Below are 27,402 nucleotides of genomic sequence, written 5' to 3' on the forward strand. Positions count from 1 at the left end.
CTAGAGGGAAATTCAATATGATTGCTGAAGCTCCGAGATGCTTCTTACCTTATGCGTTAGAAGTTCAAATATTTGGAGAGAAAAAGGCTTCCTCTTCAAAGACAGGATTGGAGCACACACTTTTTCCTCTTCTAGCAAACAACCAGCTTGAATAGAAGAGATTATGCTTGAAGTTTTAAAAGGAAATCAAATCAGACAGCAGTATTGCTATCTCACAAACCAGGCCAAGCACACATTCTCACAGTCCACCCTGCCCAAGCACTAAAGCATCAGGGACAGAGAACGCCCTATGTGTAACAGTTCCTACTTATTTTTCAGAGGGTTACAGCTCGTTTGGAGCAGCACGCTAATTAATACAACCAGAGGCAAAAGTTTCAGAAATCTCCCAACAGCACACATTAGCATATGCTGCCGAGAGAGACTTGATAAAGTTCAAAGCTTATCTTGTAGCCTGCACGCTCTGTGTTTGCTCAGAGCAGCAGCTGGCCAAGCGATCTCCCTTCTTCTCAAAGAGCAAAATTAAATTAGATTAGATCATCTTCTCTACCTTGTAGAATTAAGATCATGGTATGAAAACAAGCAAATTAGCTTTTGCAATCCTGTTTCTCCCTTAAAGGCTCTAAGGCTGAGGAATGCTTTCTGTAGGGACTCAGCCGAGCTGCGACAGAGCGTGCGTGTCCTGTTTCCCTGGCAATCAGAAGGAAACAGATTTACAGATCCACCTCCCACTGGACTCGAGGCTGCGAGTGACAGAGAATCCTGAGGGATGAGGCCAAAGAAGAAGAGAACGAAGGAAAAAAGGAAACAAACACTGTCTTGAGAAAAGACACCTGGAAATGGAAATGGAAAAGCTTCTTGGTTTGCTGCTATGTAAAAACCCTTTTGAGTAACAGGGGAAAACTTAGTTCCTAGACAAAGTAAGATAAGGAACGTGAATGTCACGTGAGACAAAAAGCTCAGAACACAAGGAAACAGAAGCAAATATGTAGGGAACAGGACTGTTTGGACTTCAGAATTGAAGAACAACAAACATTTATGGATGGTGAATGGGAGGGAGGGTGGAGAGTTTTGGTTCAGATATCACAGTGATGACAGATGCCGTATAGAAATCAAGCAAATACATAACAGTGAATGAAGTTCAAAGGGGGCCATCCAAATAAGATCTTATATTTAAACTCTAGTTTCTAGAACTGAATCACCGCACACCAAGCTGCGAGGTCAGTTGGCAGACACACTTAAACAAGCTTATAAAAATGTGTCCCCATTAAATTACCATGCTGCAGCAATTAGACACACTCCAGAAGACCATCCTATGCAATCTGTTCTAGATGAACAGCTAATGAGAACTAAAGTAAAACATTATTTTTTTTTTCAGGTTATGATTCCTCCATTGAATATTCCCATAGCAATGCTACTAAACAACTTAAATCTATAAAACTTAAAGGAGGAAAGGCATTTGTCTGCTGTGGACAGATGGAGTAGTAAAACTGGCCATGAGAATGCACAGCGATATTCATGGTACATCTTCACTCAGTCACCCTAGACTGCACCAAATTTAGCAAGAAGTTAATTTAGCTTGGAGTTTTGAGGGGGGGTTATGTTGTGTGCTTTGTTTGTTTGTCTGCTTAAATATTTTGAATATATCATAGTTAGGCTGGAGGTGATTTGAGCTTTATTGCCAAGGTTCTTCACAGCTTGATCTTCACTACTGTAACTGGAGCAGATGATAAGATGAAGATGGTATCGCCAGGAAAAAAAGCAATACAAAAAAAAGTCTCCTACACGTGGAAAACAAAGAGGGGGAGAGTAAAAAGGAGCTTTTGAAGGGTTTACATTTTCATATGCCATCTGAACGGCGAGTAGCTAAGCCTGAGTTTATGGGGCCGACTGGCTCGTGAGGAGGTGTCACGAGCAACTATCCTGTGAAAACGTTTATCACACTGCTTAAATGGTTACTAACTGGGGCATTGAAGATATGTGGTATAGAAGCACATTTAATAAATGGAAGCACTACATAAACTTTCAGTACATAAAATGTTTGTTCTAAAGCATCTTAAAATTAACCAGAGAAACAGCCCTGCTATGCCACGGCTCTGAACACGGCAGGCCACTCGCCGCCTCCAAGCCTGCCCTTTCGGCAGTGTGCAGCTTTGGCACATGGCTTATGCTGCCGCGCACACCGGCGCAGAGTGGGAATATCGAATAAAAAAATCCATTGAGATTACGGCCTGACTCAGCCAACAACCATACAAGGCAATAGGTGGTATTTTCAAAGATCAAAGGGATGTTGTCAGATCTTTAGTGTTAAGGATAGTCTTGTTTTAGAAGAATTAGATGAACCAAGGAGGCTCTTACACACCCGAGCTGTACAGCAGGTTTCCTATTCTGCTTCCCTTACAATATCCTTCTGATTGACACTGACATGTTACCCTCATGCTTGCACTGTAAGTAAAGGTGAGGTGGATGACCAGAGGAAAAAAAACCTGTTTATACAATTAGAAATATAAACCCTCTCTACAGCGACAGCGAAGCGTCTTTGTTCTTTTTGTACCAGGCTCACCCCAAAGCACCAAGTGCGAGCACTGCAAGTAAGGGCTTGACACCTCTCTGTATTTATAGACATTATACAGCTGAAAAGCCAAGCATTTCTCAAGGTAAATGAGGGCCCCAAAGGGCTTGTTTTACAACCTGAAATGCCTCGTTTTCCTGTGAATTCCCTGTGACTTGGCTGGTGCCATTTTTACTGCAGCTGCTCATCAATTGAGAGTTCACGTCATGAAACATGATAGCGAGAAAAAGAGCCAGTGAGAATTCATTGCATACAGCTTTTCATTTGAAAAGATTCTCAAACACATACAATTGCTTTATTTCACTTAATTTTCAACATTCATAAGCATAATTGCATTTATTTTTCTAGCCGATAGTGAAAACAAGTGATAATTTGTAATATTACAACTTTCATCTCAAAGGAATACAATCACAACAGTTTCCACTCCCTGCTAAAAGAGGTGAATGATATGGACAAGGCTGGATTGCCTATGCAGGAGATGCATACGTTATTTTCCCTATGCAAATATATTAATATTGTTACTATCAACTTCCATTTGTACATGTATAAATTACTTTTGCAAAATGGACTTATTTAAAGCCAGTATTTTTCATGTGCCAAATTACATGCAATAATAACTAATACCGGGAACAGCAAATGCTAATATTTCCTAAGCACAAAAAAACCTCTTCCCCCCCAAATTGTCAACAGCAACAGTTCTGAGTGGAACCAGTGAACAGAGGTTGTTATTACCATTCCATCCAAACAGTCTGCCTCCTTCTAACCAATCAGGGAATATTTGAAAATCTAGAGCAGGGACACTGCTCATTATGAATCTCCATCCTGTTTGTTTTGAAGCTGGTGGAAAGACTTCCAGTGATTTTACAGTACGCTATACTATGGTAAAGAAACAGCATTAAGTGACTTGTAACACTGGAATCCTAGATACTATACCATAGGTTTGTACACAGATGTTGCGTTAACACCCTGTTAAGTGGTGTGATGGTTTTGTGATAGAAATAATAAAAAAAAAAAAAAAAAGGAAAAAAAGTAAGACAGGAGAAGATGAGATTTGACTGGGGAAAAAAGTAGTGCATTAGCCAGAGAGTGCACTGCAGCAGCATCGAGCCGCTGCCACAGATTAGACCCAGTTCCCACCAATTTAAGGGACGTCAGGAGAATTTCACTGACTATGTTAAGCAACCACAAAAAGCTGAAAATTCATACAGACAGACTTAGCAAGGATCTGCTGTTAAAGCACGAGGGACTGAGCAACAACCTGAACTATTCTTTCTGCCTCTCTGTATTCTGCCCAGCCTCTGCTTTGGATGCCTATTTAATGCCTCCATTGCTTTCTTGGATCAATTCTGTGGAGTGGTTTTGCCTATGATTTCCTCAGTCTTTCCTTCTGTAAAGCCTGATCTGACACCGTTTGTCTGTTCATTCATAACCTTTCTCCTTCCTTTCTTCAGCTCTGCTCTGTCTTGGCTTTGGCCACCTGCCCAATGCAAACTTCTCAGGTCATTCTTCTCTTGGAACTTCTTTCTTGTTAGATTTTTCCATCCCTATCTTGCTAACCAACCTTCCAGGATAAAGAAATTCTCAATGCAGAGAAGGTTCACAGTTTGGAAAGAAAATAAATCAGAATTCTGTATACTTAAGAATTCACTCTTGAAAGGTTGCGACAAACACCTCTGCTCGCACTAGACCTGCAATAATCCCTGATCCTGTTGACTCCTTCAATACCACTAGATTCTACCTACTCCTTCTGAAACATTAGTTCCTACTTCAGTCCCTGCTTCTCCTCTGTTCCTTAATACCCACTAGCTTCACATTTAACAATTTCAGTATCCCTTCTTTGCCAGAAAGACCTTCCGTATCCCTCATTCTACCCACACACCTTGTTTACTCCTGTTCTTCCTTAGGCATCCTTCTCCTTTTGCTCTGAAGTTTCTAATATGAACAAGGGGTTATTAAATTATCAATCTGATCCTTGCTATAGAAGGAATTTCCACATAAATAAGTATTTAAAACAAAGTACCTTAGTCAAAGCTTGGTTTGCATTCTAGCCTTATTTCAATGAAACCATATTGATTTCAAGAGAATTTAAACTAGATTTCATCTTCTTGGAAGAAACCTCCTTTCCCTCTATCCCCAAACTCCTGAAGCTTTTGAAGTTTTTCACAAGAAAAATGGCCATACAATTCCCCAGTTTGGCTCTCAAACAAAAAACAGTTTTAACACACTTGGCATCTGGACAGCATGTCTTAACAGAACTCAAAATAATAGATGATGAAAACCGCAGCCTGCACGCTAAGATGCTGAAAGGCATCAGTTCCTGTGAGAGCCAACAGGTGCTGAGAAAAATTAATATGCTTCAGTACTGAAACCATGGAGGCAAACCACGGCAAACCACACACAACGATGGCTTTCTTGTCCCTCCTCCTAGCGTGATGCTGAATGATGTTTCAGCAGTGCTTTAAGAGTGTCACGGTCTCACTAATGGTGATAATGGAAAGGTCCTGACATTCACAAACAGCTCTCTTCCTGACAGCTTTCACAGGGAAGGATCAGAAATAGACTGACAACAGTTCAAATGTACCACTTAACACATCAAGGTGCAGTAACCACGTGTATTCCCCACGGACAGCAATCCCTTCAGGGTCATTAAAAGGCCTTTCTAGAAATCATTCTTTCAGATTCCTTTGATAATGTGCCTTTATACCGCAGATGTTCAGAGAGGGCTATACAGCCTTGCAAAGTTTGATTTCAGTACCAAAGCATCAACGTGGAAGTACGCTTCTGTAACCTCTCTCAATGGCACATAAGGAGAAATTCTATCTCACATTTACAATATGAACAAGTATTAAAATCCAAGGTGTAATTTCCCTTCAGCAGAAGGTCTCTAGAGGAGCAAGAATTCTTAATTAAATCAACTTTTGCATCTTACATCATGGAATAGCTAGCTACCTACTTAGCTTTTAAGTGCGATAGTCTTAATTTACAGGTTTGCAGTTTCACACGTACTTAGGTCAAATGGTCCCTCTCTGTTTCTATCCCATGCAAAACTAGTATGCTTAATCACAAAAGAGAAGTTCTAGTTGCTGTTAGAACACAGGAACACAAGATAGAAAGCAAATTATTTGGTAAGAATCACTCTTTGGACTAGTCGTTCGCTTTCTGCAATCAGTTCTGTGCAGAAGCAGCGATTGTTCATGGTCTTCGTTGCTGGCTTTCCCTGCCTGAAGAAGCAAAATTCTATCCTAATGCAGGTACAATTTAGTTACTGACAACCCACACCTGATATGTCAGTGTCAAAAAATAAGGGTGACAGTACATTCCTCGGAGGGACAGCTAAATCCTGATGCTGGGTTTGAACAGCCATCACAGAATCCATCACAGTAATGGCCTTTGGGGGCCTTACTGGATAGAGTAAGAGAGAGCAATTGAAGGCCATCGGGCAGAAAAACATCCCCTCTAGTTGCTTGCAAGGCTGCATTCCTCCCAAAGCCATATTCATAAACAGGCCGAACCAGCACCCTTTCCCGACAGTCTAAACATTCGCATGCACATCTGCTGAAATAAATCCAAGACAACAAACAAGCAGCCCCCAAAACTCTGGTTAGCTAAAATAGGCATCAAAGTCTGGAAAGGGGGAAGAACTATTTACTACTTCAACTATAAAGAACCCCAAAACACAGACATGAAGCTGCATAGTAAACAGCAAAATAAAAACGCACTGGGGAAAGCTTCCACAGTAATCCTTTTCTGCTTAGACCTTAAAAGCTGACAAATGACTTGGAGTTCACTACCTATCCCCAGACTAATCTATTTTCTTGTATGGAAAGAGTGGAGGAAAACATATTTGACTCAATCTTAGTAATTTCCCGTGCAAAAAAATTTTTTTTTTCTTTTTTAAAAAAAATTATATACAGACAGCTGAGCCAAATTTCTTTCTCCCTCTCAAAATTGGATCATGATTCATCATGCACACAGTTGAATCTTAATTTATTCCTTTAACAAGTTTGTGTATTTTCTTGTAAGCAAGGATTAATACACTCAGATACGGGAAAACGTTAAGGTTACTGTGTTGTCTTTCCAATTCACAAACATTGAGTCTAACCCCTGTTGGCATTCATTCTAGCCTGAAGAAAAGAAAGAAAAAAAAAAAAAGACCAACGATTGACCTATGCACAGAGGTCCTCTGTTCTTTGTAGAGGTTAACACACAGTTATCTTCTGAATGAAATTAAAGGACCCTGCCTGTCTTCAACATGGGCATAGAAGGACGGTTATCACCTTCCTCAAGGAAAGCTGTTCCATAATTATTCATTCACGCTGCAGCTCCGTGGTGCCACTCAACAGCAAGAGGAAGGTGACATCGGGAAGCATGTGGCCTATTAGGCAAACATAAAACTCCACTCAGTTCAGTGGAGACCAAGTAGAATTTAGCCATCTGGTATTCATATATACATCACCTCTATGATGTCTGCCTGCTAAATGAGTAGTTCACGAAGCAACACTAATGATGATAACCCTTCTGTTCTTTCAGCGAGAAGCTCTGAGAGGCCTCCAGTTACTGGAACAAAAGAACACACCCACTCCAATGTGGGAAGAGTCCCCATGCCTTATCTCCATTGCAAGAGAACAGAAAGAAATTCCGCTGCAAGTTCCCGGTGAGGCGGAGCAATGCATTCCAGGGAGCGGTGAGCTGCACACACTGAACAGCTCCTGACCTGTGTTCCCTTCATCGGGCCGTGCAATGCGCTCACGTAAGACAGCACTCGGAAGCCATTTGTGCCTTAACCTTGCCATCTACAAGCTCCAAATGGCCACCATCATCAACAGGATTCGGCACAGGCGGCTCCTCCAAGTCCATGAGGGGCAATTATGCAGCAAACGCTGACTGCGCCTCCGAGGGGTGAACCAGACCCACCAGCACTGCAAGTGCCACGCACACTAACGGTGTACTACGTTGCCTACAGGTGTAGTACACCTGCCACCGCCTTCTGCAGCACCACAACAGCTTGAATCCTTTAGCTCACCTGTGAGCTGAGGGAGCCCACAGACACTACGTGTGCACTTCTGAGCCACTGCTCCGGCACTACCTGTCTGCTACTGGATAATCTTTACAGAAACACACACACACAAAAATCCATAAAACTACGTATCAGTGGCATGTCCCACAACTACGTTGCATCTTCCAACCCATGAGGTAGACGTCACAACCAAGTTTGGCTCTTAGAAAGGTAAAAATGCATCAGTTCCTACCACAGAAATACTTTTGGTCTATAACAGGTCCTGCTTCTCTGCAGAAAACATTTGGACTCTCCATGGAATAAGTTAGCCAAGCGAGGCAATTTGCACTTGCTAAGTAACATGCAAGTGTTGTAATTCTGAACACTAAACTTTGTTCCAAACATTTTGTTTATCCCTAAATTCATAATATCTAAATCTCTGTTTCCTAGACAAACAGAATATCTACTTAGAAAGCAATTCAGCAAGAAACAGCAGTGATATGGAGCATGCATATAAATACATGTCTATGTATATATACACACGTATAAACAAAGTAAAGCAGCACTTACAATAAGAGTCAATTTACATACATGAAGGGAAGCAAGTAGTCGGGCAGATGGGGCCCAACCTTCAGCCCCTGTGCTGATTGCTGATCTGTAACTTGGAACGGGGAAACCTCACAAAAGCAAAATTGAGATCAACAGAACATCTCACACCAAGGAATGCTGCTGTAGAAAGGCACGTGGCACCATGGCTTTGTATTCAGAGTAGAATCGTATTTAATAAAATTAAAGTAATTACTTCCATCTAGTCAGCCCTGGTTAAGTCCCCGTTGGAGTTAATTAACAAATGATGGTAAAATACTTGGAACGTGCAAATGTTAAATGCTTCCATTATTATTCTTGCCACTGCTGCAAGAGCAGGCAATCCAGGGTCCTTGGAATACCGCAATGGTGTAGCGGGAAAAATCAGGCCACTGCTTTTGCCTGGCTCGTTTCAACACAACACGTGTCCCTTTGCACTAACCAAGTACCTGCCCCAAAACCACAGAACAGCTCAGGCCCTGCTCTGCCACCCAGGAAACAACTTCTGTGATCCAACATCCATCCTGCATCAACTCACAGCAGCACATAAAGACATAATATTTACAGAAAAAGGGAATGAAACTGCAAGATGTAAATAGAGAGAAGCAGGAGAAATCTGCTTGCTGTGCTTTGAACTTCTATAAGAGAATTAGTCATGTCCCCCACCAGCACTGTTACACAGACTATTGAATCCTCACTCGGTAACACAACTTCAGGTAAATAATCCAAAAAGGTAATCAAGCAGTGATTAAAGGCATAAGGTAGAGGGAAGGAAGCGAGACGCTGAATTAAGAAAGTTTAAAAGGCCTGGGTCATGTTTAGTCCTGCAAAACAAGGACTTAACTGCACGCAACTCTACAAAAGAAAGGAATAACTGATTATCCTCCCTAGTCGAAGATGGAACAAAAAAATAACGAGGTGAAGCCATAAAAGGTAAATGAAGACTGAGAACCTTTATAATTCAAAGAGTGGAACAAGCAGCCCAAAGGCTGGAGAATACTCATCACCGAGGGTACTCAGGCTTAAGTAAACACCCATCTGTTAAAGAACATTTTGTTATAATCGCTCCTGCTATTATGCAAGGAGGTGGAATGAGAGGCCCACCAAAGTCAGAGGATTGGGTACCTACCATTCATTTATTCGCCTTTTTGAAACATTTATTGAGAGCAACAAACATCTGGTTCTTAATCCTGCAATTAACACTGTTTCCAGCCCTAAGGAATTAATCATAGAATTCATGGAAAACAGTTTATTTGCTAGCAATGGAGTAAAACAAATTGCCTACAAACTTCTATATTGCTAATAGAGCAGTTTAATTGTTTTTTGTTTTTGTTTTTGTTTTTGTTTTTTTATTTTTTTAAATAAAGAATAGAAAGTTGTCCCTGGGCAGAGACCTTTGCAGCAGCATGTCAGCAGAGAATTACACAGCAATGTAGGCTCAGGCTCTCATTCATGCGACTGACCTCCTTTGAAGAGCACTCCGAGATCTAACGGTGAAAAATACTGTAAAAAGTGCTGGATATTAGCATTAGTATTCAGGAGGACTGAATTCTGTGGCTTGCTGGAATTCAAAGGGACCTGCTGGTACTTGTGAAAGCCAATACATTTCACAGAAGAGCACAGCTCTGACAGCAATGCTAATGCAGGGGGGCTGACCAGGGTGGGGGCCAGCCACGCTTCTCCCCAACGCCCCCCGGCAGGCTGCACTGCAGACTTAGTATCACTGAACCGACCTAACGCGCACTTTTTATTTTTACCATTTCCTCAATGTAGTATTTTAATCTATTTCCAGCTACTAAAATAAGATAGTATCTAAAATACCAGCCTGATAAAGAAAACCTTTTACTGCTTTTGTTCTCGGAGCCCTACGCATTCTGGTGGTCCTGTTGCCGCTTTTTGTGCTGAGCAGCTTTCCTGGCTATGGCTGGCCACCAGAAGATACTTATTCCATGAACACCTCTTTGTTACCACCTCTTACACCCTGCAGCTCAGTGGATTTACACCCTGCTGCCTTCAGCTGCTGTAGAGAAATTAAATGGAATAGAAAGTCAATCACCAAATGTTCTAGTACTCTGGTTTTAAAGATGTCCCTGCTTGTAGGAGTGGAACGTACTGTTCATCAGTTTATTCTCCTGGCTTTGCCACTAATGAATTTTAAGTAAACACCCCTTATTCTCACAAAACAGATTTTCAATGAGTAACCAATAGAAACAACATGCATTACGATTCTATCCAGCAATACAGACCCTCGATAACAGCTCTGAACATCTCTGCTAGCTTTGGGGAGTCTAATTGACCACAATAATTTACCTCAAGGTTAGCATGATTAAGACAGCTCTCGAAAACATGCTTTTGTTACTAGAGCCTTCTGTACACATTTGCTTTTGGTCAATCTTTTCCTACCTACCGATTCCACCTTTATTCTGTGTGAATACTAAGACATCAATTAGTAACATGAGGAACCGAGTCATTTCCCTTATACTCCTTAAAATCCCTTTAGATAATATTTTTTTATCAGCCCATTCCCAGTTGATGGCTGCTTTACCTTTGTTTCTTTCTACAACAAAGCTTTCTGCCTTTCTTATTTGATGTCTAACCTTCATAAAATTTGCTGGTGCTGTAACATATTCATATACTTATTAGTACTACTAGATATCATGGAATGATGTACTAAGGAGAAAAACACACAACTATTTAGTTTTAGAAGAAATAAGTCTGAAAGCCTTCTATTAATTTATATTTATATACATTAATTATATATATAAAATTATAAATTAAAAATTACATCACAGTGTTTTGGGGTTATCTTTATGGGTTTGTTTGGTTTTAGCAAGGGGGTATGGGTTTGGGGTTTTTTTAGTTTTCATTAGATTGCGTTTTGGGGCTTTTTTTACCATGCCATTCCAGACTGCTGTCTATTGATTTCTCCATGGTTCCAGCATACTTCAGCTGGCGATACACCTTCATAGGGAGACCAGGAAGATAGGTTTACCTTAACATTTAGAGTTGGCAACATACTGAACTCACGCACTGCAAGCCCTCCTAGTTATTTCTTGCTTTCCAAATTACACCAAAACTGCGTTTCACTTCATAGAATTTTGTAGGTTGGAAAAGATCTTTAAGGTCATCAAGTCCAACTATTACCCCAGGACTGTGAAGCCCATCACTAAACCATGCCTTTAAGCACCCAGTCAACATGGGGTTTTGAACACTTCCAAGGAGAGTGACTCCACCACCTCCCTAAGCAGCCTGTGCCAATGCTTGGCCACCCTTTCCATGAAGAATTTTTTCCTAATATCCAATCTAAACCTCCCTGGTGCAACTTGAGGCTGTTTCCTCTTGTCCTATTGCTTGATACCAAGGAGAAGAGACCGATCCCCATTCCTCTAGATCGCTCTGAGATCAGTTAATTCCAAGATCTATGCCTCTGTGGCTAGGTCTTTTCCAGAGGCAGGGAATAGGACGCAACAGGATAGAAGCTGAGGAACCACAGAGATAAAATTGTCATCTTTAAAAAAGCAACAACATCCAGAACTGATTAAATACATTCTTACAGAAAAGACCAGAGACCTGCACCTTTCACAATTAATGTATTTTGGGATGCCACAGCCAAATCAAGCTGTGCTAGCTGTTACATACTTGGAAAGCTCCTGTTCTGAACAATTTCCAGTAATGAAATAACCAACCCTTGGTGACAGAGAAGCCACAGCTAGGCTGGTATCTCATGCACTTATTTTCTACTGACTACAAGCACACAGGGATGGAGGCTGGGCTGCCCTCACGGCTACAGCAGGAGCTGTTGTTGTATCAGCTCTGCACGGTGTCCTTAACCGTGCTAGGCAGCTAGCAATTATAAGTGTCTTACCCCAATAATTACAGGCATAAGAATAGCTCTTGAACAACATTATATTCCGGTTCTGCCACGTAGCTCGTGCTTCTCAGAGTGCAATGCACTAACCAGAACAAATATTTCTTTCTTAGGACTGAAATCAAAGTCTTAACTGCCTGGTCAGGTGGGTCTGTTTGCCATCATGTCCGCTAAGCGGGCTTACACTGCTATTTTAGGTGGCAAGGAACATAAACTGATTTTTACAAAATGTTAGTGTGCTTTCTTAAAACCAAGTTATTTTTCAATGTGAACAAAGCATTCCACAGCACTTTTATTAAGTCTAGAGAACTTATTCCCATATATGACATAACAATAACTTCCAATGAAAAACAAAACTCTTGGAAATTACCATTACTGTGAGCTCTTCAGACAACGTTCCAAGTATCACACGGAACAGTGTGCCATTATTTGATGTCCCAAATATATGTTAGCAAATTAGATATTCTGGTAACTCTTACTGTTGGAAATGCTTTTCTTGCATACAAAAATGTCAGTTCCTGAAACCCCAGCCTAACCAAAGACTAGCTACTACGGCTAGTTCTTTAGGAATTTTCTTGTCTTTCTCAGAATTAGAATTTAAAGCAGTCAGTTAAGAGCTAAATTGATAACTGGGAACTCCAGTATTCCCAGACATTGCAAAGCTGTACTTTTTCTAGCCTCTCAAACCTGCATCTCCTCAGATAAAACAGCGCTGTGATCCTAAAACACACAAATAGCTGAGGCCAAACCTCAGAATATTGCATTTGAAACATTTCTTCTCTGTTAAATGCAGGAATAAAATAGAAATACAGAATGTAAAATGATTCAGCAAGCATGTCACATGGCAAACATTGTAAAAAGCCATTTCACATTTACAAATTCTGTTGTCAGATGATTTTGAACACAAAAGTTATCTTGTTATCACCAAATAAAACCTCACCCCCTTGCTGTGGGTACCCAAACCCAGTACACACCCACAGAGGGTAACAGCCCATTCTCTCAGAGCCATACCTCCCAGCTGCCGCTGAGGCTCCCTACTTACCAGTTGGGACAGCAGGATCCATTGTTGGCTTCTCCCAGGTATTGATCTGCTCCCAGGTAAATCCATTGGTCCCCAAGGCCACACTATAGCCACAATTACTGTAGTGCTCATCAAAGGAACAGCCACCTAAAAACAAGGAAAAAAAAAAAGAATATATTCCTGTATTAATTATTTTTGTCTCTTTACAGTAAATAAAACTGATTTTCTGCACATTAGATTTCAGATAGCAGAGAAGATATCCAGGAAATATTTTTGTACTTTGCACACTTTGTATCCATTGGAAGCCTTTTTTTTCTTCCCTCCATGCTACTGTTTCTTAGATCATTTCCTTTTATTTCAACCTATTGTCTTTACATTTTCAGGGACACATGATGTGCACACGCAGGAATATTTGTGTTTGGGTCCCAATAACCAATACTTCATCACATAAACCTCCAAGTCAAACATTAAAAAAAAGCAAGAAGGAAGGGAAATGGTAAACAAGCACAGCATCACTGTTCCTACAGTGAATCCTCACTCCTTTACACTTTTAAGCATTGAATTACACAAGGCTGGGTTACACCCACAGAAAATGTGACCATCTCTTACGCGTAACACCACAAAGCTCTGTATGGCATGATCATTCCCCAAGGTCTTTTGAGTAAATAGTTTTGAGTGCAGCCCTCTAGTTTCTCAACAAGAAGAGAATAACAAGAAGTGGATGGCAACTAGTGTTCACACCTTCCAGACTGTTGACTAAGTGATCCTTCCCACTGCAATTCCTGAAATACTTGGAAGCAGTTAACTACCATAAATAACCTGGCAGCTGCCTGAACACTTGCGAATTCTTGTGAGTTAAGGGAAACCCATGAAAGAAAATGAAATTTTGTATTCCAATGCAGATCTTCAAAGCTTGTGTCACACAGACAAACCAAGCTAGTTTATTCCCTGGTAGGACAGTCCTATACTGGTGTCCCTTACATTCCCTTAAGCACATTTCTCTTCACGACACCCAACATAGCCTGCCAAACATATTTCAGTACCTGATCCATCAGACAATGCCAACAGTGTCTCTGCAGTGCTTTGGTTCTCTCTCTTAGGGAAGCAAGGATAATTTTTCTCTGCAGATACTAGTCCTCCAAAGTCAACTGGACACATCTAACACTTCAGAGCTGCAAGGACCGAACAGTGCTCAAGGCAACCCTGACTCGCTCTGCCAGCCAAACTGCCAATTGCTCTTGACACTAATCAGGGTTACATGTGCAGAGATGCTCCTGACTCTTTACTCCTTCCCACAGGCTGCATTGCCTACATGCAGACAACAAATAGCTGGTACATGGGCGATCTGCAGCGCCTTTGCAAGAAGGATTATCCAGCACCAGGGACGCTGAGGCCTTCTTTAGTTTTCACCTATATTTTCTGTTTTCTGGTTCCCAAGAAAGCCTAAACTTGTCTCAGTTCCCATGGAACTCTTCATAGATGTCAAACACAGATATATTCCGTGTCAGTAATATTTTTTAATATAACCTAATTCATATATACTCATATACATTATAATAATATATTATATTAAAATATGTACTGTATCACATATATTATAAAACAAAGAACTGTTTGCTGGCAAAGGATGGGGTTCACCTGCATCAAAGGGGGGGGAAATTCTAGGTGAGGAGTTGAGGAGTTTGCAGAGCTTATCAAGACAGCTTTAAACTAGGTTTGAAGGGGAAAGGAATAAACCCAAGCTCACCAGAGATGAGCCTGGGGGTGGCACACCAGTGTCTGAGGTGAGATTGAGATCGATAGCACAGCTGAAACCCATCTATGCCAGCACCTGAAGCAGCATGGGCAACAAACAGGAGGAGCTGGAAGCCATCGTGCAGCAGGAGAACCGACACGGCCACCACCACAGAAACGTGGGGAGAGCACTTGTGTGGCTGGCATGCTGCAGTGGCTGGCTGCAAACTCTTCAGAAGGGACCAGCAAGGAGGGAGCGACAGCGGCGTAGCTCTGTGTGTCAGGGAGCACTTCAGCTGCCTGGAGCTGGATAATGGTGACAACCAGGTTGAGTGTCCACGGGGAAGGGCCAACAAGGCGAGTATCCTGGTAGGACTCTGGTACAGGCCACCCAGCCAGGATGAAGAGGCAGATGAAATGGAATCACCCTAGTCCAGGAGGAAAGAGTCAGTGACCTACTGCTCCACTTGGACACTGGTGTGGCTGCACCATGAGCTGTGTGCAGGATCGGGCCCCTTGCTCCAGGAGGGACATGGAGGGACTGGAGCGTGTCCAGGGGTGGGCAGTGGGGCTGTGGCACAAGGCTGATTGGGGGCGGCTGGGGGAACTGGGGGGGCTCAGCCTGGAGAGGAGAGGGCTCGTGGGGGGGAGCTGATTGCTCCCTACAACCACCTGAAAGGGGTTGTTGGTCTCTGCTCCCAGGTAACAAGAGACAGGGTGAAAGGACACGGCCTCAGGTTACGCCAGGGAAGGTTTAGATCAGGTATTAGGGAAAATCACTGAAAGGGTGGCCAAGCACTGGCACAGGCTGCCCAGGGAGGTGGAGTCCCCACCCCTGGGCGTGTTTAAAACACATGTTGATGCGGTGCTTGGGGACATGGGTCAGCGGTGGGCTTGGCAGTGCTGGGGTAACAGTGGGACTTGATGATCTCAAGGGTCTTTCCCAACCTAAATGATTCTTTGCACACTCCAACTGCAACTGTTTTGCTAAGCTGTTCTACAAAACTTCATGTATTATTTCTATTTAAGTATATACTAGAAGGATTTGTTGGGTAGAGCACCTAACATCCCAAATACTCTGTTCATAAAGAAAAGTGATCCTAAAGATCAAACTTATCCTAAAAAACCCCAACAATTTGATTTGGTATATTGCATATTTTCATCATAAATAGACCTGATTATAGCAGACTCCATGACCCTTGCAAGCTTGCCTGTCTCTTTCAGTAGAGTCCTTGCAAACGTTTCTGAAGTGTCATTATTTTACACTATTTCAATAATTCTTGCTTTGAAGTTACCGTACTTGTGAAGCTTTCCCAGCTGTCAAAACGAACAAGATTACATTTCAACTGTTTCGCTATTTTTTAAATTTAATTTAGGTGAAAAAGTTCAAATTTAAAGTATTAAATATGCTCATTAAAACATGTAAGGGAATATAAAGTATTCTGGATTGCATGGGAGTAATCCAACTGAAAGTCACCTTTCTCACAGCGAGCAGGTATGAGAGACGGTATCAAATACTCTGCTCTCAGTCTCCAAGTGGAGCATTCTACTTTTGATAGAGTCCCTTTAATAGCACAGCTTCAGACAGACACCATCACCACCCCACCTCTGTTCAGTATGCTCCAGGGCACAGGAACAGTGTTCTCTGAGCTATTCCTTTGAAGCGATCGTAAACAAATTCTCTGATCAAGCCAGAAAATTGTACGAGGCCCCACGTACACAAAGAAAATTGCACAGGTGCTGCTACAAAGTCCCAAAAGCAAAACAAGCGATAGCAAAATACAGGGTAGCAGTCCTCATTTAACAGGGAATGTTATTGTCAATGTCTTGGGATAATCGGCTCAATAGGTGATTTTATAAACGCTGAGGTAGGTAAAGTTGGAGGAAGAGCTGAAAAGGGATGCAGTGAGAACTTCTCTAAATTAATTGGGAGTTTCCACTGTTAAGAGGCAACACCTGAGGAAGCTTTAAAGTGCCTTGTCTGAAAGTCAAAGCTAACCTTGTAGTACAATTGGATAAGAAAGGAAAGGATAAATGGCGGAGAGTTTTAAACATATCAGCAAGACACCTACATTTTAAAGAACGAAAAGGTTAGTGGAGAAACCTCCAAATGCAGAGTGACAGGGCAATAAGCCAGAAGGATTAATTTACTAGAAGCAACAGAATTGGAATCCAGAGAGGTGAATTTGCAGGAAATGAGCACAAGGGGGGGGGGGGGGGGGAAGCAGCAGATTTTAAGAGCTCAGACAAGCAGGCTGGCTACAGGAACCTTGGGTACCAAGAGGAGGGAAGTCTTCATCGGTTTCTTGCTGTAGTGTGTTAAGAAAGCAGAATGAAGACCAAAGTAAAGACCCAGCTGGGACCCAGAGCCATGCTCACTTGTGAGCTGAAAAGCCAGCAGCTCCCCTGTTCACGCGTTACAGTGCATGTCATATGACGGAACGGGAAAGAAACTTCAGAGAGCAGAAGGAAAGAACCACAACGCCCAGAATATCACGGCTTTTAGGGTTACTCCAACAGTCACTGCAGCTTGCATCCCTGACCTGCCAAAGCAGCACATCACCGGCGGCCATAGGCCTGCCCTTTTTGCAAAACATGGCAGACGCAACATGAAAGCCTCAGTCACCAGCAGCCACGTTCAGAAGAGCAGCTGTAGAAATCCCACCCAACCTCACCTCAGGAATTCAAGACCCACCATGCTCTTCCTCCTTCACCGATGCTGCTGTCTGTAGGGTGGCTTCTGACGCAGCTCCTCTCCCCCTTTCCTGGCATTTTGCCCTTTCTTACCCATTTCCCAGAGGCATGGCCAGCATGGGGCTCAGCTGCCGCCAAGGCCACCCCCCAGCCCACCCCACGGCCAGTGCAGGGAGCACAAACACAGTCCTGCAAACAACAACATCCCCTTCTAAAGGCAAACCCAGCCCTGGGTCAAGCCAGGTGGTATCTCCACACCCTCCCCTGGAAGAGAAGCCGGACGGGCTGAGGGACACTCCGCAGTGCCATTGTCACATGGATCCACCTCAGCAACAGCTTTGCCACACCCCAGACAAACCATGTGGGCTCCCCATCCATCTTGTGGGTGCACAACCTGAGGCCAGTGTGAGATCAGGGGAACCTCAGGAACTCCCCACACTAAGGGGTCCCTCAGGTGGACCCTGCTGAACAGAGCACACCCCACAGGCTGTAGTCCCTGTGGAAGGAGGATAAAACGGGATGAGGAAGAAGAGTTTGAGAAAAAGCACGGCACAGTGCCCTTTCCATGGAATGTTGCTGGCCCAGGACATGAAAGCGCTGTTATGTCCGAGTGTGCATTCAGGACAACAAGCTCCTAAGGAAGCCAGCAAGGAAACACAGGGCAACAGTGCATCTCGTGTCCGACCGCACATGCACAGGTGCTCCTCATGCTCACCTCATCAGATCTAGCGATCCACTTTACTACACAAGTACCTAGCCACAAGATCCTCAGAAATTCAGTTAGTCCTCACTGATGAATTTCAGTTAAAAATCTACTAATGTATTTTTAAAGTGTCCACTTAAGTGGGGACAGTAACTCCAAAATGAGCCAACAGGCTAAAATGAGCAGATGTGTTATGTTCAATGATATCAGCATAAGCTTAACATTCAGCATTTCCCCAGACACACCACCTATGCAGGAATAAAAAGATACAACTCAAAAAATTTGCAAGTTACATCGTTCTAGCCACAGTATCACAAAGCTGTTCGAGAAAAAAGAAAACATCTACACCTTCACCAAAATGGGGTTCTACGTCTTCATAAAGCGTCAACAGGAAGAGGATTTTTAAGAAGCAAATTGGGATCCTGAAGCCTTTCCCCTCGTTGGCTGAAAATTAAACAGTGACAATTGCAGCTGCTAAGTGGAGCAAAAGAAAAAGAAATGGGGATAGACTTTGATGCTGTTAGGTAACGTGTGTGGGGTTGACCCCTTTTCACAAAATGAAGCCCAAGCAAGAAAGCAGCTTTTCCCTTCCTGAAGAGGGTCATATTGAAGCAAATAACGGCTCACGTATGAAGGATAAAATATCCCTTGTTTTACACTGCAGGCTTGTAACAATGCCACTGCTCATCTGAGTGATGCTAATTAATCTTGAACAGACCTATCATCAGTTACTGAGACTTGCCCCCGGATTAAATGTAAACCAGCCTTGCATAAATTGAATGCCTCCTTTGAATACATAATTGAATTTGCAGAAGTGTGTGCCAGGGGGGTGTTTAAATAAAGTGCACAAATATGATAAAAAAAACTTCACGCCATTATATCTAATTCAGTAAGCAAAAATAATGGCAGGGCACATTCCAATTAGCGTTTGATTTATTTATTTTAACAAATCCAATTAGTAGAATGCTTTATAAAGTCATCCAATGTCAAACTCTCATGGACTCACCAGATTAAAAAAAAAACCAATACTTCTAAAAAGGGATAAAGAAACATCCTGATGTGAGAAACATCAGTTATCCTGTGTTTCTAAACACACACAGAAAACAGCACAGCATCATACATAATTTGATCGTGCATTTACAGCTTCCCCAAAGTGGGGAGGGGATAGAGACAGCGAGAACATCTGTATCATTCATCCCATGCCAGGCCTTTCTTCTAGGGCATAAGTAGTTGGCTTTTACCCTCATTTATTTAAAAATAATAATAATAAAGCGGAGGGGCAGAAATTAAAACAGCATGCAATGGTTGGGTTTTTTTTTTTTTGAAACATCCCTTTTGAAACTCTCATGAGAGCTGAGATTTGTCCAACAATTTAGACCTTAGCCTCACAAGACATGAGGCAAGTAAAGGAAGAAACAAACGTTGCTGTGATGAGGTAGGACTTGTGAACTATAAAACTCCAGAAATCAACACACCCCTGTTCCTGACCATTCACTCTCATCTCTTCCAAAAACATTCTTGTTTAAAAGGGCTGTAGGAGACTTGTTTGGCTCATTCGAATAACTTCTATTATGGACTTTATTGTATAAAAATCCATTTATAACTTTTTTCAGGCCACAGACTTCACATAGTATATCTCTGAGAAATTTTATTACACATTCTAATAGAAGTAGGAGGGAGAGAACAAAACTATGCACGGAAAGCTTGTGTTGATTTAAGATTGCAAAAAGCAAGGATTATTGGGGTGAGTAGCTAGTGGTTTATGTGCTTTCTACTCCTTCCAGAAAGATTAAGACAGAAGACACCAGAAACATGCATACACACAACGCATAATGCTAAGCTGAACAAGAAAGCAGATCCAAACCCTGCCGAGCGGACCTACGCCTAAGGAGCGCTGCCCAACAGCCTCAGCTCTGCACAGGCCGCATGCCACAGAGAAGGACAAGTATGGTGGGACTGGAGGAGGACCCGTGTCACTTGGGATGCCATTAGTTCCAACTGTAACAGCCTAGCGTCGGGCATTGCCTGAGGTGTCTGCACAGCACGCGATGGGAAGCTTCAGAAGGGCTGAGAGTATCTGGGCATCTCGTTTGTCCAAAAATCATCCTTCAGACACCACGTTATCAACCTGATGCTGTAACTGGCCAACTTCAATCTGTAGTTTATTATTTTATTCAACTGTTTAGTCTTTATTCCCAGATTTTCAAGGAAACTTCCTTCTCTTTGCAAAAACCTTTATCTTTACTGAGTGAAAAGGCACCACATGTTCACAGTGTATTTAAACTCAGACTCCACAAGAGAAAGAAAAATGCTATTGCTCCTCAAACTACAAGGAAAGCTTTGATCAGTTTTTGTGCCTCATTAGTTAGTAGAAGAGCTACACTGGGAGAAACTGAGGAATACATTCCCCAGTGCATAATAAGGTATAAACTCCAGAAGTAAAGCATTAATAACACCTTTTTTTCTGATGGCAATTGTTTAAGAACTAAGCTTAGACCTAGCGTAAATTCAGATAAGTCACTCAACAGTGGAACACAAATCCACTAAAAACCAGCCTTCTCTACTTCGGGTGCTCACAAGAGTGCTTCTCTCAAGGTATCCAGATGTTCTGGGGTTTAGAAGTAAACATCAGTGACTCCCCTAGTGCCTCAAACACATTCCTGGTATGCGATTTGGTTTCTGCTACAAGTATCAGTCCTCATTGTCAAGGTGTGACTCCCCTGCCACAGGACAGCTCCGTTTCTTTTCTTTCCATATTACCCCTAACAGAGTACTACTAGATTTACACATAAAGCAGAGATGATCTTACCTACGCTCTAGATTGTGCTAATCCCTCTGAGATATTGGTAACAATTGCCTGGCTTAGGTACAGATAATTTTTGTTACATTTGACTAAATTTCATTCCTTTTGCACATTCTCTGTGCTGGCAATCAGATCTTTTGGATGGCAGGGAGAGGGAACAGGGCACGGTGTGCAGAAAGTGTGTGTTTGTTTCTAACTGCAGTGATGATAATCACTTTGGGATTAAAATATCTCTGTATAGGTTTGCGGTTTTTTTACTAAATCAAGTTAATCCTTGAAAAAACTGAATGCAGCTTAGAAAAGCTCTTCATTTCAACGGCAAACTGTAATGGCCTCAAAGTAGGCTCAAGATTGGAATTTTTTCTATCACAGTGATTTCAAGTGCTATCAACCTATTAAGGAAGACTGTCATTCTGCTGGTGTATGTTTTTTGAAAGTCCTTTCCAAATTCTACGTCAAATTGCTGCCTTTGCCGGTTCATCATTACACATCTATTTCCACACATGCGGAAGCAGCTCACGAACGCTGTTTCCACACGCACACAGCGCACACACGAATATAACCAGTGGTTGCGTGTCCATGGCATAGAAACCTTGCCATGATCAAAATAGTGCTGACTCTGCATAAGGTGTCACATACGGTCTTCATGATGAGTATTAGCAATAACATCTGTTATGAAAGGGATAGATCGAATAGGGCTGGCTTTGTCTAGTGAAACACCTAAAGACAAAGCGCCCTCTCAGTAATAAGAACTGTTTCCCCCCAACATTTCTCCGCAGAAATTATTGGTCCCAATTGTGCAGTCTGACAAAGTTTATTGGTTATCCTCCTAATCCCGTGGAAACACAGTGCTCAAAACAAGCACTGTGGCAGGACCTTCAATATATGTGGGAAAAGTATTTAAGCTGTATTTCCTGAACTTGTCAGGTTAAGCAAAGTTTTCATTCTTAAATTCATTATTACAGGTTTCTCTTTGCAAACGCTTGCCTACATGTCTCCATTTGAGCCCTATAGCAGTTCATACACTCATTACTAATTCTGTACTTCTTAATCCACCAAGGATCAGTGAAATTGCTTTGAAGTACCCTAGGAGTAAAACTAACACTAAATGTCATTTGTTTAAATTTGTATGTCCAAATCTAGGATGACTCGTCTAGCTTCACTTGCTGGAATATATGTCCTTTATTTAATACCAAGAATATCTTTTTGCTTTGACAGCTTAGCTATCACTATTTCAATAGCTCAATATTAACATTTTAGTGCTTTGCTCAAGCATAAGTATATACACATCTATAATCTCACTGGATTATTTCTTTTAAAGCTATAGAACAAAGTGCACCGCACCTTCCCAAAGAATCCTAACTTTGCAAGTTCAGTTTAGTTTCAGTCCACTGAAACACACCAAGATTTACATGAGAGGTTTTCAGACTTATGTATCCCAGTGTAAGGAAACTTGAAAAATTAATGCTGATTTTCAAAACTGCAGAAGATTCTTAAACAGACATTCCCCATCGTCTTTTCTTATAATTCTAGCTAATAATTCATCAGTTTACTGGTTTTCCACCCTTGAAGCAGGCTCCTGCTTTATTCATAGTATGATGAAATGAAGATTCCGTTTTAAAAATGCAAATTTGTGGCACTTACACACTTTTATTATTGTGGTCTAAATAAAAGATAAGCCATACTTAGCTTCAATTTAAGTTACAGGACCAAATTTTTTCCTATAATAATGCTGTTCTGGATTGCAGAACTCCAACTTAAGTTACCAGCCATGTTTGTTGAAGATGTGCTTACCTATATTTGTCAGTAAAACCCATTTGCAGGTATTCAGTGTTTCTGAAAAAAAAAGTCACACTGCTTTTCTTTCCTTCCAGCGTCTTAAAACCCTTGGGTCTAATTATGCAGCACATCAACAGGATTATCTAACGTTGCATTTATGGTGCTTTTCTGCATCAGCTGCTGCACTGGAGTCTTGATCAGTCAGAACTCGCTGTTGACTTACGTCATTTCAGCATTTTGTAGTGCCACATGGAATAACTATTCCAGCTGCACAGTCTAAATTATGTACTTATTTTACCATTCACCAAGGCAGCAAAAAACTGTCTGGAGATAGCCGTTTCTCATATTTTATATTCCATTAGTAAGCCCATCTTTCTCAATAAGCTTTTATACAAATGTCAAATTAATGTGTTTGAACTTTCAGCAAGAAGCAGTCATTGACTGCCTCATATTATCTTTGGTGATGAATAAAATATTGTCTCAAAAGATACAATTTCAGGAATTCCAGCACCATCGACAAGCCTTCTACTCTTTCTCCCTTCCCTGTACTGCTGTTCCTTTAGTGCTGCTGGGACTCCTCTTTTGAAGAAAGATCGCATAGCTGAGATGTTTTCTTTGAAGCTCATTGTCAGAAAACATAAAGATAAGCTTAAATAAGGGTAGGATGTCTGGTTTATTGCCACACTAGTGAACACAGCATAAAAAATAAACGCGATCTGGTTGCAATCAAACAGAACTAGAACAGACTTACATAATTTTTAAAGAAGAAATTAAGTGTTTATTGGGCTGGCATTTTCATAATCGTCCCATTAGCTCAACAGCCTTCCCAAAGGAAGCCAAAGGGAGCAAATTTAGTTAACATTGAGCTTCAGCAAGCCCCCTGATCCCTCTGGAAGTTCCCACTATTCTGTCTGCAATGCTGTTTGCAGCTGGGTGCTCTCAAAAGTCACTGTGGCAGTGGCACAGCCAGCCCCCCAGCAGCGCCCAGCACCCTGCGACTGCTCACATAAAACTACCCACTGCACGCGTAAGGACAGCAAAGTAGGTGTGTATACACATCCCTGCCACCCGTATTCTAAGTGGTTCCAAGAACAAATACCAATCATTTAAATGTTTTCTTGTAGAAGATTAATACAGTGGGTGGATTCTTGGTGAACAACACTGATATTTTAAATAGCTTCTGAAGAACACATGCAATTAAAGCTCTGACATTGTGCAGGTCTCAAAAGACTGCTCCTTGATATTTGAGCCAGCATACTTAACATACTAGCTCAACTATATACTGGTTAAATATCAGAATTTATCTAAAAAGATACGGTCTGTTACTGAGTATCAACAAATAAAATCTAATTGGCTAATACAATGGTAATAACTCGCAATGAACATTGCAATTGGTATATCTTGTTAAATTTAATAACGTGGTTATTGAAAGCTGCTCCTGTAACATGGTTATTGGAAGCTGCTCCTGGGGAGTGGCTGTATAAGTAATTTTATCGAGGTCTAATAATCCTTCTAGCTACAAGCCTGTACATTTCTGAGCCCAAGGTTTTCACTTACAAAATATCCTTTTACTTGTTGCTGACAATTACGGATTCAAATTGCACCATGAAGTGCAACATTCAAGGATATCCGAAGATAGGTATTTTAAATTGTTTTCAGTTAAACCATGATCTTCATTCCATGTGTCAGGAGCAAGCCAGCGCCAGCAATGACAGCATTAGCCAGCTGCTCTGCTTCAGGTGCCCCGGAGTCAGGCTGGGGGCACGAGGGCAAACGCTTGACTATGCAAGAGACCTTGCAAAGTTTGATCAGCTGGCTGATGGCTGAAACACTAACAATCTGCTGGAGGTTCAAATTCCAATAATCTGTTACCTGATTATTTTTATTATTTTGTTTATTCGATCTCTGCATTTTTCATGCACATTTTCTCCCTGGGTGTTCCTGGGTGCATATCGAGGATGCTTTTCAGAATTGCAGCAAAGTGGGGCAAACACCGAGCAGGGGAAGCCCTGCTGTCCTCTGCAGCACACTGTAAACATGGGAACGACGGGGAGATTTGCTCACTTTTAGCCTCCAGACTCCTCTGTGTAACTTCTTTGCCCAAAGAGCAAAACATATAGTAAATAAGCACCAGGAATAAACTGATGTCTGCCTAATAGCACATGTGCTTTCTTAAAAATCTATAGAGCTCCTTTTCCTTTTAACCACATATGCTACTACGGTATGTAAGCACATGTGTCAAAGCGCTTCTGTAATTACAGCCATGAATCTTCCGCTTATGATATCTGACCCAGAATGTGCATTTGGCAGAGCTGCAGCTGCCGTGCTCTAAACTCTGTATTAAAGAGGGACAGCAGGGGAAAGGAGAGGAAAATTTATGGCAACATTAATACAAATGCAGTTATCTCTAAAGACAGCTCAGATTTTGTAAACAAGGAGGCGGTCACAGCACATCTCACCCCTCAGTGTGTAACTGTGACACATCCTCAGCCACCTGCAGCCAGGGACAGGTCACAGGTGATCCCAAGAATCGACCCTCCACCAGTAAATGAGTCTGTAAAACAGACCCATTTCCAACATTTCAACAACTACGTGCTTGGTTTCCAAACTGTTTCAGGTTGTGCTGTCCTTGTCATATAAAATGTGGTAACAAACATACCACAGAACATCCCTATTCTGTTACCCAAGGCCATTTTCCTGTCTCTCGGATAGACCGTGTCCAGTTTGAGGCTGAATCTTAGAATAACATAATTCCAACAGAAAACGTTTTTAAAGAAAGATTTTCTGAATTCCCTAGTTCTTATTCCTTTAAAATAGCATCAAGCCTAAACTCTGCCAGGAAGCATTAAACGCTTAAAGCATTTCTTTCTAAGACTTGAAAGGCACTGGGTGAAGGAATCTAAATGCAATCACTTTTCATGATACTGAATGACCAGGTTCTAATAAGAAACCCTTTTCTGTCATATAAACCATGGCTTCAGTCATCGTTTAATCCTCGGTTCATTGAGACACGTGAACTAGGTATTCTGAGCCTTTTATCCCCGAGCTCCCCTGAACTTCATGTCTCAGTCCAAATGGATGTGCAGCTAACAGCCCAGGGAAGATCAGATTCTATACATCTAAATTTGAAACATGCTTTGAAACATTTTACTAAAAAAAAAAAAAACCAAAACATTGGTGTCCTGTCAGTTAAACTAGGAGGATTACCTTAACACCTTCTACATAAGTGTAAAACAAGACACTTTGGGAGGACTGTAGTCAAACTTCCCATTGCTGTTCCTACACTGAAACAGTCTGGGCTCCTAAGTGCAATTCAGATCCATGAAAAGCTCATTTACTGGACATTTTCTTCACAAAATAAGGTCTTACTAGTAATTTACAAAGATAATTGTCTTTGCTTAAAAGATTTCTCTTTAAACTAGAAACAGAATGACACTGTCTCCCTGAATTACAGAAATACCTTCTGCGTGCTATTGCTTTATCCCCATCCTCGTCAAGCCTTATAAAATACCTTTCCACTTGATTTTGGTAGACAGGAAGATGTCTGTGAGTATAGCTGCATACAGTATTTAACAGCAGAGGAAAACTCATTGAAATGTAATGTATTCCCAGACCCCTCCGGTGAAAGTGCAGATACTCAGAGGCAAAGATTTTTTAAAAAGTTTCCTTCTAAAAATTTCAGCTATACAGTTCAACTGAGCATAAATTTTCCAATAAATTCATTGTTCATTTTTATATAGGTCATTGTAATTTTAAGTTATCTGTGCAAGAATCTGATCCATTAAATATGTGATGCTTCAAGAGATTATGATATCAAGTATTTCAGAAATTAGAGTTCGTTTCTGACCAACTGAATTGGTATTAAATATCCTCACCCAATTAGAACCTTACTGCAGTTATATTGATACTTCAGTTAACTACACGTTAGGCACTGCAGTCAAAAATGTGAGAGATGGACTGAGAGCAATGTTTTCTTGGTGTTTGCCCTACGGTCTTTTTATTAAGCTAAGACAATCTAAAGTCTTTAACCCTTCAGGTGCACGTCTTAGCACATTGCATAAAGGAATGTAAAAAATAATAACAAACTAATCGGGCATCCCTATATGCTACCTGCACACTTGGTAGCCTGGTAGAACAATTACAGCATCAGAGCATCTTTTTTACCCCAGGGTCCCCTTACAATCACATTACCAGCACCTGGGACTGACAAGGGAAAAGACAGCACAGCACTTCACACGGCCAGCTTCGAAACAGACTTGCTGAGGCAAGTCGGACGTTTGCTTGGTATTGCTTAGAAAAGATGCAAGAGCAGGACAAGGACCCATTGAAACTTCCCTGAAACACCTTCTCAGCCTCCAGCAAGCCTCACCAACAGGGATTGCTCTTTCTCAATGGATCTGCCCAACCGTTTCCAGAATCTGCTCGTGCTTCTGGGCTCCATAAACTCCTGTGGCGACTTCTACACCTCAGCCAAACTGACAGCCTCTGGCTCTCACCTTCATGGGGACAGCTAGGAACGGAGAGGGCAGAGAGATTTTTTCCCGTACACAAGGCCATACAAACAGGGGACAGTGGCACTATGGCCACGTGCTGCTGTGACACTGCAGTGGGGAGGAAGGGGCTGCAGCACAACGTCTTCCCGTGGAGGTG

General features: G+C 41.8%; 1 protein-coding gene across 2 annotated transcripts in view; it reads right to left on the minus strand.

The window, feature by feature from the left end:
* PTPRT (protein tyrosine phosphatase receptor type T) overlaps positions 1–27,402 on the minus strand; it is a 454,289-nt gene that overhangs the window by 313,915 nt on the left and 112,972 nt on the right. For both annotated transcript variants that reach the window (XM_037402826.1, XM_037402825.1), the window contains exon 2: positions 13,061–13,186. In XM_037402826.1, the coding sequence (XP_037258723.1) occupies positions 13,061–13,186 (126 nt within the window). The remainder of the gene's footprint in view (positions 1–13,060; positions 13,187–27,402) is intronic.

The sequence above is a fragment of the Falco rusticolus genome, chromosome 10 (genome assembly GCF_015220075.1).
Source record: "Falco rusticolus isolate bFalRus1 chromosome 10, bFalRus1.pri, whole genome shotgun sequence".
Lineage (NCBI taxonomy): Eukaryota > Metazoa > Chordata > Aves > Falconiformes > Falconidae > Falco > Falco rusticolus.